The sequence below is a fragment of the Lampris incognitus genome, chromosome 19 (genome assembly GCF_029633865.1).
Source record: "Lampris incognitus isolate fLamInc1 chromosome 19, fLamInc1.hap2, whole genome shotgun sequence".
NCBI lineage: Eukaryota > Metazoa > Chordata > Actinopteri > Lampriformes > Lampridae > Lampris > Lampris incognitus.
In genome coordinates, this window is record NC_079229.1 from 25,065,063 (window position 1) to 25,077,721 (window position 12,659).

The 12,659-nt window shown below is 41.4% G+C and overlaps 1 protein-coding gene across 8 annotated transcripts in view; it reads left to right on the plus strand.

Moving 5' to 3' along the window:
• The window catches only part of abi1a (abl-interactor 1a), a 78,789-nt gene that overhangs the window by 45,168 nt on the left and 20,962 nt on the right, over nucleotides 1-12,659 (plus strand). For 4 of the 8 annotated variants that reach the window (XM_056299684.1, XM_056299688.1, XM_056299685.1 and 1 more), the window contains exon 4: nucleotides 11,715-11,729. The exons of the other annotated variants lie outside the window; for them this stretch is intronic. In XM_056299684.1, the coding sequence (XP_056155659.1) occupies nucleotides 11,715-11,729 (15 nt within the window). The remainder of the gene's footprint in view (nucleotides 1-11,714; nucleotides 11,730-12,659) is intronic. 8 annotated transcript variants of the gene reach the window in all.

Consider the following 12,659-nt stretch of genomic DNA (forward strand, 5'->3'; position numbering starts at 1 on the left):
AATGCTGTGTTTCTCACCTGGATGACCTTCCACCAGTCTTGTACGATCACATTAACAGCTCAGTATTGCTGGGTAGGATGGAACAATTAAATAAGGACGTTTGCTGTATGAAGAGATAGCTTGAAGCCCAAACCCTATGAAGATTTGCGGGTGGTGGCTGTAGCTATTGGCTACCATGCGTCCACAATCGGGAAGCCCCATGGTCCTGCTAGCCAGAACCCAGGTGCTAAGAATGCCAACCAGGAAACGGCAACGACCAGTAGAAACACTGGCAGCCCAGGGGGGTTAATGGATTCAGCGTCATCCACACCACAACCATCACAGCCACCTGAATGCAGTCATGTTGTGAGAGGAGGGCGCTGACTAAAGTCGGTACCTAAATATACTACTGCTCAGCTAAAACCTCAGGACATACAAGCACCAATGAAAGGAGAGAGGAAGAAAGTGGACATAATTGGAACAGGCACAGCGTGTTCTAACACCCAAGTAGTCAATACGAAGTTAGTGAGTGTATTTGCCGCTAAGTTTGCCCCACACCTGGAAGCTAAGTGAGTATTTGAAAGAGAAACTGGGTCAGGTAGTCACATGTTGTAAGATTGAATCGGCACAAAATAGATTCAGCTCATTTCATATCATTGCTGAATGTAATGAAGTACCAGAAATGCACGACCTGCAGCTGTGGCCAGCCAGGACTTTTGTCTGCCACTATTATGAGCCAAGATGGTCCAGAGACACTCCAGCCAGTGGGTCGCATGGTTTAGAGGGAAATCCCAGTGTTCAAAACGCAGTGTCTATTGGCAATAAGCCACATGTGAACCATTCATGTGATGGTGCAAACGGCAGTAGTAAATAACCAAATAGAAAGGTCCAGGTTGTGTCATATAACAAGTGTGGCCTGCATGTAGGGCACAGTGCTGGAGATGAAACAAGTTGTTTGGCAGTTGATAAACTTTTAGAGGAATGTGACATCCTGTGCTTTCAAGAGACTTGGCGAGCTAAACAAGATCTGGAAAGGTTGGGCAGCACAGTGGTTAACACTGTTGCCTCACAGCAAGAAGATCCTGAGTTGAAACCCCAGGCCACCCCAGGTCGTTTCCCTGTGGAGTTCATATGTTCTCCCCGTGTCTGCGTGTTAGGGTTAATACTCCTTCCTGTGCCCCTGACCAAGCTAATGGAAAGAAGAAGTGGAGTTGGTCCCTGGGTGCTGCAGCTGCCCACTGCTCCTATACAATAGGATGGATTAAATGCAGCGAACAAATTTGTTGTAAGAATACAGTTCGTTGTAAGAATACAATAACAAACTAAGGTGGCTTTCTTTCTTCTCTTATACATCTTATGAGTCGTATCAAAATGAAGATGAATATCGCAATAGATTAGCGTTTATCAACGCATTCATTGAGGAGAATGATACAACTTGTGTTTAAGTAGTTGGGGTTATGAATGCTGACATTTCAGACAATAACTATTTTCAAAATATCTAATGCAGTTCCGCAGTGATAATAATCTTATTTTTTCTTGTAAAATGCTGTTGCGTGAGGAAAGCTATATATATGTTAGTGACACATGGCATACAATGTCATGGCTTGATCATTCTATATGCACAGCAGATAAACATGATTCTCTGGATAGCATGGAGATTTGCTATGGATTGGCCACTACAGATCAAATAACAATAGTTATGTCCTTAAATGTGGAGAATATACCTGAGCTATCTAATGTTTGCAATAACTCATATACAGGGAAGTTGGATTAATTTAGCTTAACTAAGAATGATATTAACAATTATACCGCTTAAACTGACAAACTGCTAGATACAATTGAATTGCCAAGAGATACAGTGTCGTACTGTGAGATGAACTGTAAAAATGAACGCGGTAAAGACGTATGCTCTATGTATGATACTATTGTTGAATCTCTCAATGTCATAATTATAGACCGATCGCTCTAGCAAGCATCCTTTATAAAGTGTTGGAGAGAATTTTGCTGAACAGGCGAGAAATTACATTCTTACCAATGATAATCAGATTGATTTGAAGCATAAATGTGGCACAGATATGTATTTTTGCCCTAAAGGAAATAGTAGATAAATACAAAAGCCAAAATTCTGCTATATTTGTGTTTTATAGACACCTCTAAGGCATTTGATAGAATTAATCATGAGAAATTATTTAACAAATTGTGCCAAAGAGTTGTGCTAAAGGTTATACTCAGAATTTTAGTTTTCTGGTATGCTCATCAGACTATGTGGGTTAAATGGGGCAATGCTGTATCTGCTATTTTTTATATTTGCAATGGGGTCAGACAGGGTGGGATTTTATCTCCTTTCCTGTTCAATTTGTACATGGATGACTTGTTGAAGCAGCTGAATGGGTATAAAACTGGCTGCGTTATCGGAAATACTGTCGTAAATCATCATATGTATGCAGATGATTTGGTTGTTTTCTCTCCATATAGTGTCAGGGTTACAACAGTTATTGAAGATATGTTCCCAGTATGGTGTCGAATTTGACAACCAATACAACGCCAAAAAGAGCAATATTATGATTGTAAGATGTAATGAGGATAGAAAATCAGTTTTTCCTGATTTTTATCTGGGTAATTAGACTCTTAAGGTGTGTAATGAGATTAAATACCTTGGTCACTATATTACAGAAGATCTAATTTAGACAGAGATATCCATAGACAATGTTGCAAATTGATGCCCAGGCTAAGATGTTGATACATAAGTTTCATATTTGTACTATTGATAGCAAAGCCTCACCGTTCAGAGCTTTTTGTATGCCTCTGTATACTGCTCACTTATGGGGTAGTTACAGAAAAGGTGGTATGCAGAGACTTAAAGTGGCATATAATGACGATATGCAGTTATTGCTTCATGTACCAAGATATCACAGTGCTAGCCAGATGTTTGTTAATAATGGTATACCTACCTGTCAAGCACTGTTACGAAACATTATGTATAAATGTATATGCTGTGTAGACAAGTCGGAGAATAACGTTATTGTGGTTTTAACTAACCCTGTAAAGAATTATACTGATTTCTCATCAAATACGTTGAGACAGTGGCGCAAGACCCTCTATTAAATGGACAAATATTTTTGCTCCTGTAAAATTATCATGTTCTTTGTCTCTGTCTTGTACTCTTTAGTTTCTTTTCTTTTTGATATGGACTGCTACTAAGATGAACCTGGAACAAAAATTGAATTGAAGGCCTGAATCTTTCCTTGTTTGTTTTTCACTAAAAAGGATGTTCACTTAAAAAAAAAAAGATATGTGGCCTATCTGTGATGTAATAAAAATATTTGTTTCTTAATAAAATGTAAGGTAAAGTGATTCCAGTATGTTTTAGTGCCATTTTAAGAGTTTTAAGCATATTTTGATGATTATCGGGATAAATATCGTGAATTGCAGTTAATTTGGCCAGGATAATCGTGACATGAAATTTTCATGTCATCCAACCCCTAGTCACATTCTTTGCTATGGCTAATCTGACTTCCAATGTGTGAGTCAACACAACATAACAACTGTTACATCAGTTATGGATATTATCCTAGTCATGGGCTTCTAAAATTGAAAAAAAAAACATTAACTCTGGCTATTCAATCTGAAGCTATAAATGGGAAACAAATTCAACATGCTCAGTCCTCGTTTCTCATTTTGCATGCCCGTTCCTCTCTAGACACTGGTATTCTCCATCTCGCTACAACCATACAGTCTTACAGTCCGTTCCCCTATTTGTTGCTGGTGTTGTGTTCTCCACATTTTATTCTTGGTATCTTGGGTGATTGCTTCATCTCTGCATATTTGTTGTCATATTTGCCTGTTTTCGCTCCACATTTTCTTCTCCGTATGCTTGATGATTGCTTCATCCGTGCACGTTTGTTTTTTTATTTCCTCTCGTACCTCATGACTCTCTTGTTCTGATTGTGTCTAATTCCTTTCTCCTCTCCTTTTCTCCCTTGCTAGGGGCATGCCCCTCTTCTTATCTCTCTCTCTCTCTCATACATACACTCTCACAGACAAATGCTCTTACCCCTTTCATTTCTTTTTATCTTCATAAAGCGTTTCCCTGACCCTACAAGAATATGTGACGTGTGGGTTGTTTATTGAACTGAAATTACAATTTCATTATATAGCTTTGATATAGCTTGGGCACAGTGAAAAGGGATAATGGAGATGAATTTGTGAGACATTTTTAAAAGGCACTTGGGCCTAGACCACCCTCATAATCTCTCTCTAACAGTTCTCTCTGGTTTCAAATTGGTCTGCTCAGAAATCCTTTGCTATTGAAAGATTTGTCTCAAGTGGGACTTCCCCCTCGTTTTTTACAAACTGTTTGTAAACTGTGACGGGGACTGGGTCTTTGAAAGAACCCGGCTGTAACTTTTTTATGTAATGGATTCTTCCAGCTGAAACATCAGTCATAACTTAAGCCGGGGGTTCTCAAACTTTTTGGGGCCAGGAACCCTTTATAGGGGAGAAAATGTTCCAAGGACCCCCTCATCATCATAACACTGATTAATCATATGCTGAATATCATTTGTACTCTTAGATGCCATTGGTACTATTTTTTTTTTCAAACCCAGGCCGCTGCGGTAAGAACTCCGCCTTATGTGGTATGCGCTCTACCAGGTGAGCCGCCGGGGCACCCCACTATTTGTATTCTAAAACTTGTCAACCTAAATACTCCAGACCTGTTTCATAGTGATAAACAGAAACACATTTCAATTTGAATCATGTTAGTGGGAGTAATGGACACAATATGCATGTTTTATTGATGCAAATGATCCCCATCTGTAGATATGCACTTTTTAATGATACAGCACAATTTAATAATGTATTGCAAATTTGACCACACTTTTGAGAACCACTGCATAGGCAACCCAATTAGGCTATAACCTACTCCGACACTTTGTCACAATCGATGTGCTCAAGTTCTTTTGCGCCCGCCCCAGTGCAATTTCAGGACAGGCAACCGACAACAGGTATTTCTTGAGGTAGCAATTTATTTAAGGACAAAGTAGAAAAACCATTTAAAAGAATTGTCCATTGGTCCGCGGTGGCGTAGCGGTCTAAGCATCGGCTTGGTGTCGATGCAGTTGCCCACTGGGGACTGGGGTTCGCGCCCCGGTCTCATCAGATCCGACTATGGCCGGACTCGATGAAGCAGCAATCATTGGCAACGCTGTCTTCGGGAGGGGGGCGGAGTCGGCTTGTGTTCGTCATGTGAATGTATCTCTGTGTGTGTCGGAAAAACAGTGGTTCGGCTTAGATTCGCCTTGTCACGAAAGTGGGGAGGCGCTTTCCTTCGAGACTGCCGGCTGGAGAGATGCAGTTGGCGAACGCATGCAATACGAGGGTGGGTGTTTGAATTAAAATATGGATCAATTGGCCACTAAATTGGGAGAAAAAAGGGAAAAATCAGAAATAAATTTATTTAAAAAAAAGAAAAAAGAATTGTCCATTGAAATACGTCCATGTAAATAGTGTCTTTTGTGGTTTTTCTATAGGCTACAAAACATTCCAAACAGTGTTTCTAGATCCGTAGTCCAAAAGGTTCCTATAATCCGATACTGCAAGGATTCCTATACTCCATGTAGGCTGCTCATCCCAATTTTGTCAGTCCGAGGCATCTGGTCTCCTCTTCAGGGAGCGCCTTCCTGTTCGTTGTATTAGTTGTCCCTCGTCGGGTGGATGCGGGATTCCGAGTGGGCGGCTGCGACAACCAACCGTGGCCGCACTCGTTCTGTCTCCAGGTCCTGCTTGGTCTCCTCATTTAAAGGAGTCTCTCAATTTACTACACCTGGGCACAATCAAGATAATCGGGAAAAGGCATGCAGAGCGTTACTCAGTTCATGGGGAGAAGGCATATCATTGGTTGAACGTCGATCTGCGAAAAACATGAGAAAAAGGCAGACTTCGTCACCAAGTGACAACTTTTTCTCTTAATCTTTAATCAAAGAGCAATTAAATCTGATACTACTTTTGTGAATTTGCCACTATCTAAAAGTCAAAACCCATCTATAAGTGCTGGGTTGATCTTGGGACCAAGAGGTGTAAGCATAGCAGGATAAACACAGCTAATAAGATTAATGATGGGTCCATTTGATTTAGGTGTAGCAATGAACAAGCATTGACAAAACTTGACTTTTGTCAATGCTTGTTCATTGCTGCACCCAAACCAAATGGACAGTTTTGTTAGGGGGGCATGAGACATTGGTCAGCTTTGGCATCAGCTAATAATTGCTTAACAATGTTTCAACGGTATCAAGAGTGATATCAAAATTATGCCTATTATGTTGCATGGATATGATCTCACATTATTTATGTGCCGACAGCAATGGCAGCATGCTACAGCCTACAAAGAAATTTAGCCTAGGCCATTTTTATATTTACTCTGGAGGCAAAAGTGTGCTATTCAGCATTTTACAGGGAAGCTTTCAATAAATAGCCGGTTGCAGAACAAATGCAGAGTAAGAGTCATTTAATGTTATGCCAAAAAAGTTATTTTACATTTACATTTAAGTTGACGTAAGTTATGCTCATCTCCTTCAGTGAATGCAGACACTTCAAAAGAGTGCAGTGTTTAGTAATGGCCTAAATCAGGACAGGTACTGAGAAAGCAGTGTTTTATAGATGCCAGTATCTGCACCAAGAATCACAGTTACAGTATTATATTAAATAAACTCCACCAGTAGAAACTGAAACAAAGTAAACATATTGGTATTGGTATCAATGGAAGTCATGGAAACTATTTGGTTATTGGGCAAACATTTCAATATCCTGCATCCTTAAAACTTTCAGCTTCATCTGCGTTTATCCTGCTATGCGTACATCACTTGGTCCCAAAATCAGCCAAGTGCCTATTGATGGTTTGTCACCTTTATATGGCGCCAGGCTCACAAAAGTGCTTTAAGGTTTAGTTGCTTTTTAAGGGTTGTCATGACAGTGATAGTTATGGCATCTTATCCTGACGGCTGGAGGCATTTCATGATCTCCATCTGCACCCACTCCACTCTCCCCCAGGGCTCTGTCTGCTCCATCAATCAGCCAATCAATCCCTGCTGTCAGACAGATTGTATTAAGGGGCCCACCATTATGGTTCCATAGAGCGATAGGTATTGATAAGGCAGGATAAAAGCCATTGTGCCACTCTCAATTTACTTTGGTGCAAATCACATTGAATCAGCCTGATACTGTGCAGGGGTGTGTTTAGTACTGGAAAGGCAACAGCATTTTGTCCACCACAATGACTCAAGTTTTCCAAGTTGCCATGCAATTTAATGTCTAGATGACCTTTCATCATTGTGGCTATAAAACTTAGTGGAATAATGAATCTCACTCCACATTTCTATGTCTGCATTCTTTTTTTTAAATTCTGTATTTTGATAACAAGTCAATATTTCAGAAATGGGCAAATTAATGTTTGACAGAAAATTCGCATTTGCTGTCATATTAAAGTTTTCAATTCTGTTTATGAAAGGTTCTCATGCATCATTTTTAATTGGAATTGATTTTTATTTTCTAAAATGGAACAAATCTATAGCAAAATTACCGTTACCTTTACTAAATTAATTGATCATATGATTTTTGGTGTTTTACTGATGGCAAATGAATGAATCCTCATAGAATCTAGGACAAAGTAAAAAGTTAAAAAAAAACTAAACCAGAACAAACTGAACTCAATTAATTGCCTATTTCAAATACTAAATTTCCTTTAATTAGAATAACTGGATGAGACAAGGTAAATGAGGATTATGTTCAGATGACAACTCCAACTGAATTCAGAATTGTACGCTAGTGGCTAATTCCTGAAGCCTTACTTATTGCTTTGTTGGTCCTCTCAAGAAAATTTTTGACACATCTCATTCAAGAATATTGGAGCCACACTCATTTTCTTCATGTATTCTCATAAATATGGTGTTTGGCTGGTGGATGGAATATTTGCTGGTTTGAACACATACATGTTCACACAGTAGTCCTCCATCACTCATCTCCTCTCAACTCCATGCTGCAGCCTGAACCGGTGATCAATACTCAACATCAATACGCCATATTAATTCAAATGGCACCCTCTGATGAATTCTGTCAAGTGCCAAAGCTGTATCGAATATCAATAGGGCATGGTTTACTTGCTTGCCAGAATCAATGTTTTAATAGCAGTTTAAATCATGCCTATAGAACCCGTTAACTGTGACTGTCACAGCTTCTGCCTCGAGTGTTTGAATTGGCTTAAATTGTGAATTTATATCGCAGTCAGAGCCAATATATAACCTTATATTTATACTTTCTGTTATTTAATCTTGTGCATTATTGTAACATTAATATGTGAACTCTAATACAAATAATATTGAAAGGATGCAGTGTGTTTGGTGTTTCTCTAACATCTCGTGCTCTTTCTTCCTGATGTTGCCGTTGCTCAGGAATGCTACATCGATCACTACTGCTGTCTTCTGTTCCCTTCCCTTTGTTGACCACCACAATGTCTGGTTGGTTAGCCAGCACCTGCTTGTCAGTCTGGAACTTGGAAGTCCCACAGGATCTTAGCTCTGCCATTCTCAACTACCTTTGGTGGTGTCTCCCATTTGGACTTGGGGACTTCCAGTCTGTATTCAATACAGATACTCCTTTACACTATCCCAGCCATTTGGTTATGCCTTTCAGTGTACGCTTTCCCTGCTAGAATTTTACACTCTGCTACTAAGTGCTGGACTGTCTCAGGGGCGTCTTTGCACAGCCTGCATCTTGGGTCTTGTCTGGTGCGGTAGACCCCTGCCTCAACCGATCTGGTGCTGGGTGCCTCTTCTTGTGCTGGTATGATCAGAGCTTCTGTGCTGTGCTTCAGTCCAGCCTTTTCTAGCCACTGCTAGGATTTCTTGATATCAGCCACGTCTTATATCTGTCGATGGTATATCCCATGGAGGGGCTTGATCTCCCATGATACCTCCTCTTCTTCTTCCTCCCCACCCTCTGTCTTCTGCTGCCTGAGATACTCACTCAGCAGTTCATCCTGGGGGGGGGGGCTCTTTCTGATGTACTCGTGGATGTTCCTTGTTTCATCCTTGATAGTGGCTCTGACACTCAATATTCCTCAGGCCCTGTCTTTTCGCTTATCGTACAGTCTCAGGCTGCTGGACTTCGGGTGTAACCCTCTGTATTTTGAGTAGTTTTTGTGTTCTGATATCTGTGGCCTTTACTGCCTCCTTTTGCCAGCTTATTATTCCAGTTGGGTAGTTGATGACTGGTAGGGCATATGTGTTGATGGCTTGGATCTTACACTTCCCATTGAGCTGGCTCCTCAGGACGTGCCTCGCTCTCAGGAGGTATTTGGCTGTAGCAGACCTCCTTGCTGCCTCCTAGTGGTTTCCATTTGCCTGTGGAATACCCAGGTACTTGTAACTATCTTGTATGTCTGTTATCCTGCCATCTGGTAATTCAACCCCTTCAGTGCTCACCACCTTTCCTCTTTTTGCCACCATTTGACCGCATAGCAGCTGGATAGCTCAGTAGGTAAAAACACAGGCTTTCATGCTTGAGATCGGGGGCTTAAACCCCGGTTGGGACAAGTCTCCAGTGTGAAAGTCTGTGTCTCAGACTCCTAATACTATAAAAGCCAACTACCTCAGACATGAGTGAGAGTAACATGAATAGAGTCATACCGGCTCAGACGTCACCCAGGCTACAGCCTGATGAGAAATGGGCTACTGGTACAAGACATTCATGGACAAGGACCATATATATAACTTTGTTAAAAGAAACGCTCAATGGTAGGAAACATGTTCAACAAATAAGGAGCAAAATAATCCAGTGGTTCAAGTAAATTCTTTGAGACAGTACAAGCCTGTTTCATGCCTAAGCAGCCAATGAATGCTTATCTCATAAAGAATTTATTTGAATCACTGGATTTTATGTGTGTGTGTGTGTGTGTGTGTGTGTGTGTGTGTGTGTGTGTGTGTGTGTGTGTGTGTGTGTGTGTGTGTGTGTGTGTGTGTGTGTGTGTGTGTGTGTGTTTGATAATGACATGGTGTTTTTTTCACCATTCATTGCAAACGATGACATTTGTTCTCTAAGTCAGCTGGTGCTTAGGTTAGTCAGCAGCACTCACAGGAACGCAGTATTGAAACCATCAGATGTTTTTTGAAGCTGGTTTGAGACTGTGTTTTTGCTTTGTAAGTCATGGTATGCTTTTCAAGTTGGAGAAAATTTGTTCTGCTGAATAATTCAGCCTCAGTTTGCTGGCTTATGATAATGCAAATGATGATACTTCCTTATGAATGACCTTGTTGGGGGAAAAAAAACAGATTTAAGGGGCCCTAGATATTCACTGGACGTCTAATATGCTGTACCTATCTGCTGAGGAAGTTGACTGACATTGTGTTATCTGGTCACTCTGGTCTTCCCCTCAAGGCCTTAGCTCAGCTCATTTTCCAATCTGTGTATAATCTCTCCTGGCATATAGCCCGCCTTCTAAAATCACATTACTCACAGCATAGTGGACACAGCCTTTGCCACTGTCATATAATGTCCATTTTACCCGTGGCAGGATTTATTTACTTTACTGTTGTAGTTTCCAAAATCTTATTGGGAGGGATGTTTATTGATATCCTTTACCTCTGAAGAGGCTCGTCTCTACACTCAGCATTGACCCAAGAGACTCGGTCGGCTTTGAGCAATTTCAGGAAACTAAAATTCCATCACAGCAGAAGATGCTTAGTAATGATTTAATCTGAATGTGTCTGTCCATAATTCAACTCAGCTGTTACTCCAAACAGTGTTTTCACTCCTCGAGAATCTGGTCTGGGTTGCAAAACATAGATACAGTATGAAATAATTGTTAGCAGTTTGTCTGGGACTTCATAGCCTGCCCTAGATTATAAATTGAATGTTATCTAGATCTTTTAACTCTGGCACGATGACTACTTCTGTGATCACAGAAGAGAAACTGAAAAAGATCCCCTCGCATTATCGTACACAAGTATATCTATTTTTGTCACGTCTGCTCTCTTGTATGGTCTTGCGATGCTGTGCTGCTCTCTACAAAGGTCACAAGGGAACCTGCATTATTGATGAGCCACTTGACTCGGCACTTGTCAAACTGCAGCGATCCCTCGATCTCAGCGCTCTGCTGGCTCGCTCTCTAAGCCATCAGCTCAGGTCGCTCATATGCTCTGCTTCGTATAATGTGTCTGTAATAATATGTAAAGAATCTGGTGTCAGACAGGAAAATAATATGAAACAGATATTTCACAATCAGGACTGACCCACATTTTCTCTGTTTTGCATATCAGCTGCAGTTCAAGAGCAGGATTTGTGAGTCGAAAACCTGTTCCTATGATATGACAGGGTAGATTCTTCGTAGTATGTATGCGGGGTCAAGAACCGTAGCAGCCCAGCTGAGATGCTGAAAGAACGTGTTCAACTTGTGCAAGAGCCACCAGATCCGTCTGATATGAGCACGTCAGTGGGTGTGGCAGAACAGATTCTAGGGTAGAACAACAAGAGCCGTGGTGTTTATCTGGTTGTGTGATCTGTAACCACCTACCTGCCCAGGATTTGCTTAAAGTTTACCCAGTGTAAATAGTCGTGAGGAATCATTTTTTTCTGCCGCTCGCTTGTACTTTGAACTCTTTGTATCCATTCAGACACGGCCGTTTTGACATGCCCTCTTTCTGTCTCTCTCCTCTCTGTCTGTTCTCGCTTCGCCCACGCTTAAGTGGCTAAAAGCCAAGGTAAGTCTGGTTTGTCACATGATCCATTTTTGACATAGTCTATTATTGATAGACTCCCTTGACCCTCTCTTACAGTAAACCCCTTTACATGTGTTTATTTTAGTCCTTTGTAAATTTCCCATTAACCAAAAAAAGCCACTGTAGTTGTCATAATTTCAGAAGCTTTAACATTCCCACCACACCCCGCCCTCCAACCCTACCTCACCCGCTCTTTCCCATGTCAATCTACCAGTCCCGAATAAATTGTACTTTACCTTCCATGTTGGCAAGTTGTTTGCATATTACCTCAAGGGTTTCCCAGATACTTCTCATACAGTATTATATCCAAGGATCGCTGTATCATACGACACCTCAGATGTTATTTAGATAAAAGGGAAGTATCATGTCCTTTCATTGTTTCTCTCCAAAGTTTTTGTGTTCATTGGATTTGTGACCTCAGTCCAGTGACACGGGAACACATGAAATATGTGTTCTGCATGAAGCTTTGTTGAAATTATGCTGAGGTTTCTAGCCGCAAGTCAACGCCTTGTGTTAAAATCTTTGCAATCAAGGCGTCCGGGTAGTATAGCAGTCTATTCCGTTGCCTACCAACATGGGGATCGCCTGTTCAAATCCCCGTGTTGCTTGGTCGGGCGTCCCTACAGACACAATTGGCCGTGTCTGCGGGTGGGAAGCTGGATGTGGGTATGTGTCCTGGTCGCCGCACTAGCGCCTCCTCTGGTCATTCGGGGCACCTGTACAGGGAGGAGGGGGAACTGGGGGGAATAGCGTGATCCTCCCCTGCGCTATGTCCCCCTGGCGAAACTCCTCACTGTCAGGTGAAAAGAAGCGGCTGGCGACTCCACATGTATTGGAGGAGACGTGCTGATCCCCGGATTGGCAGATGGGGTGGAGCGGAGATCGGGACGGCTCGGAAGAGTCGGGTAATTG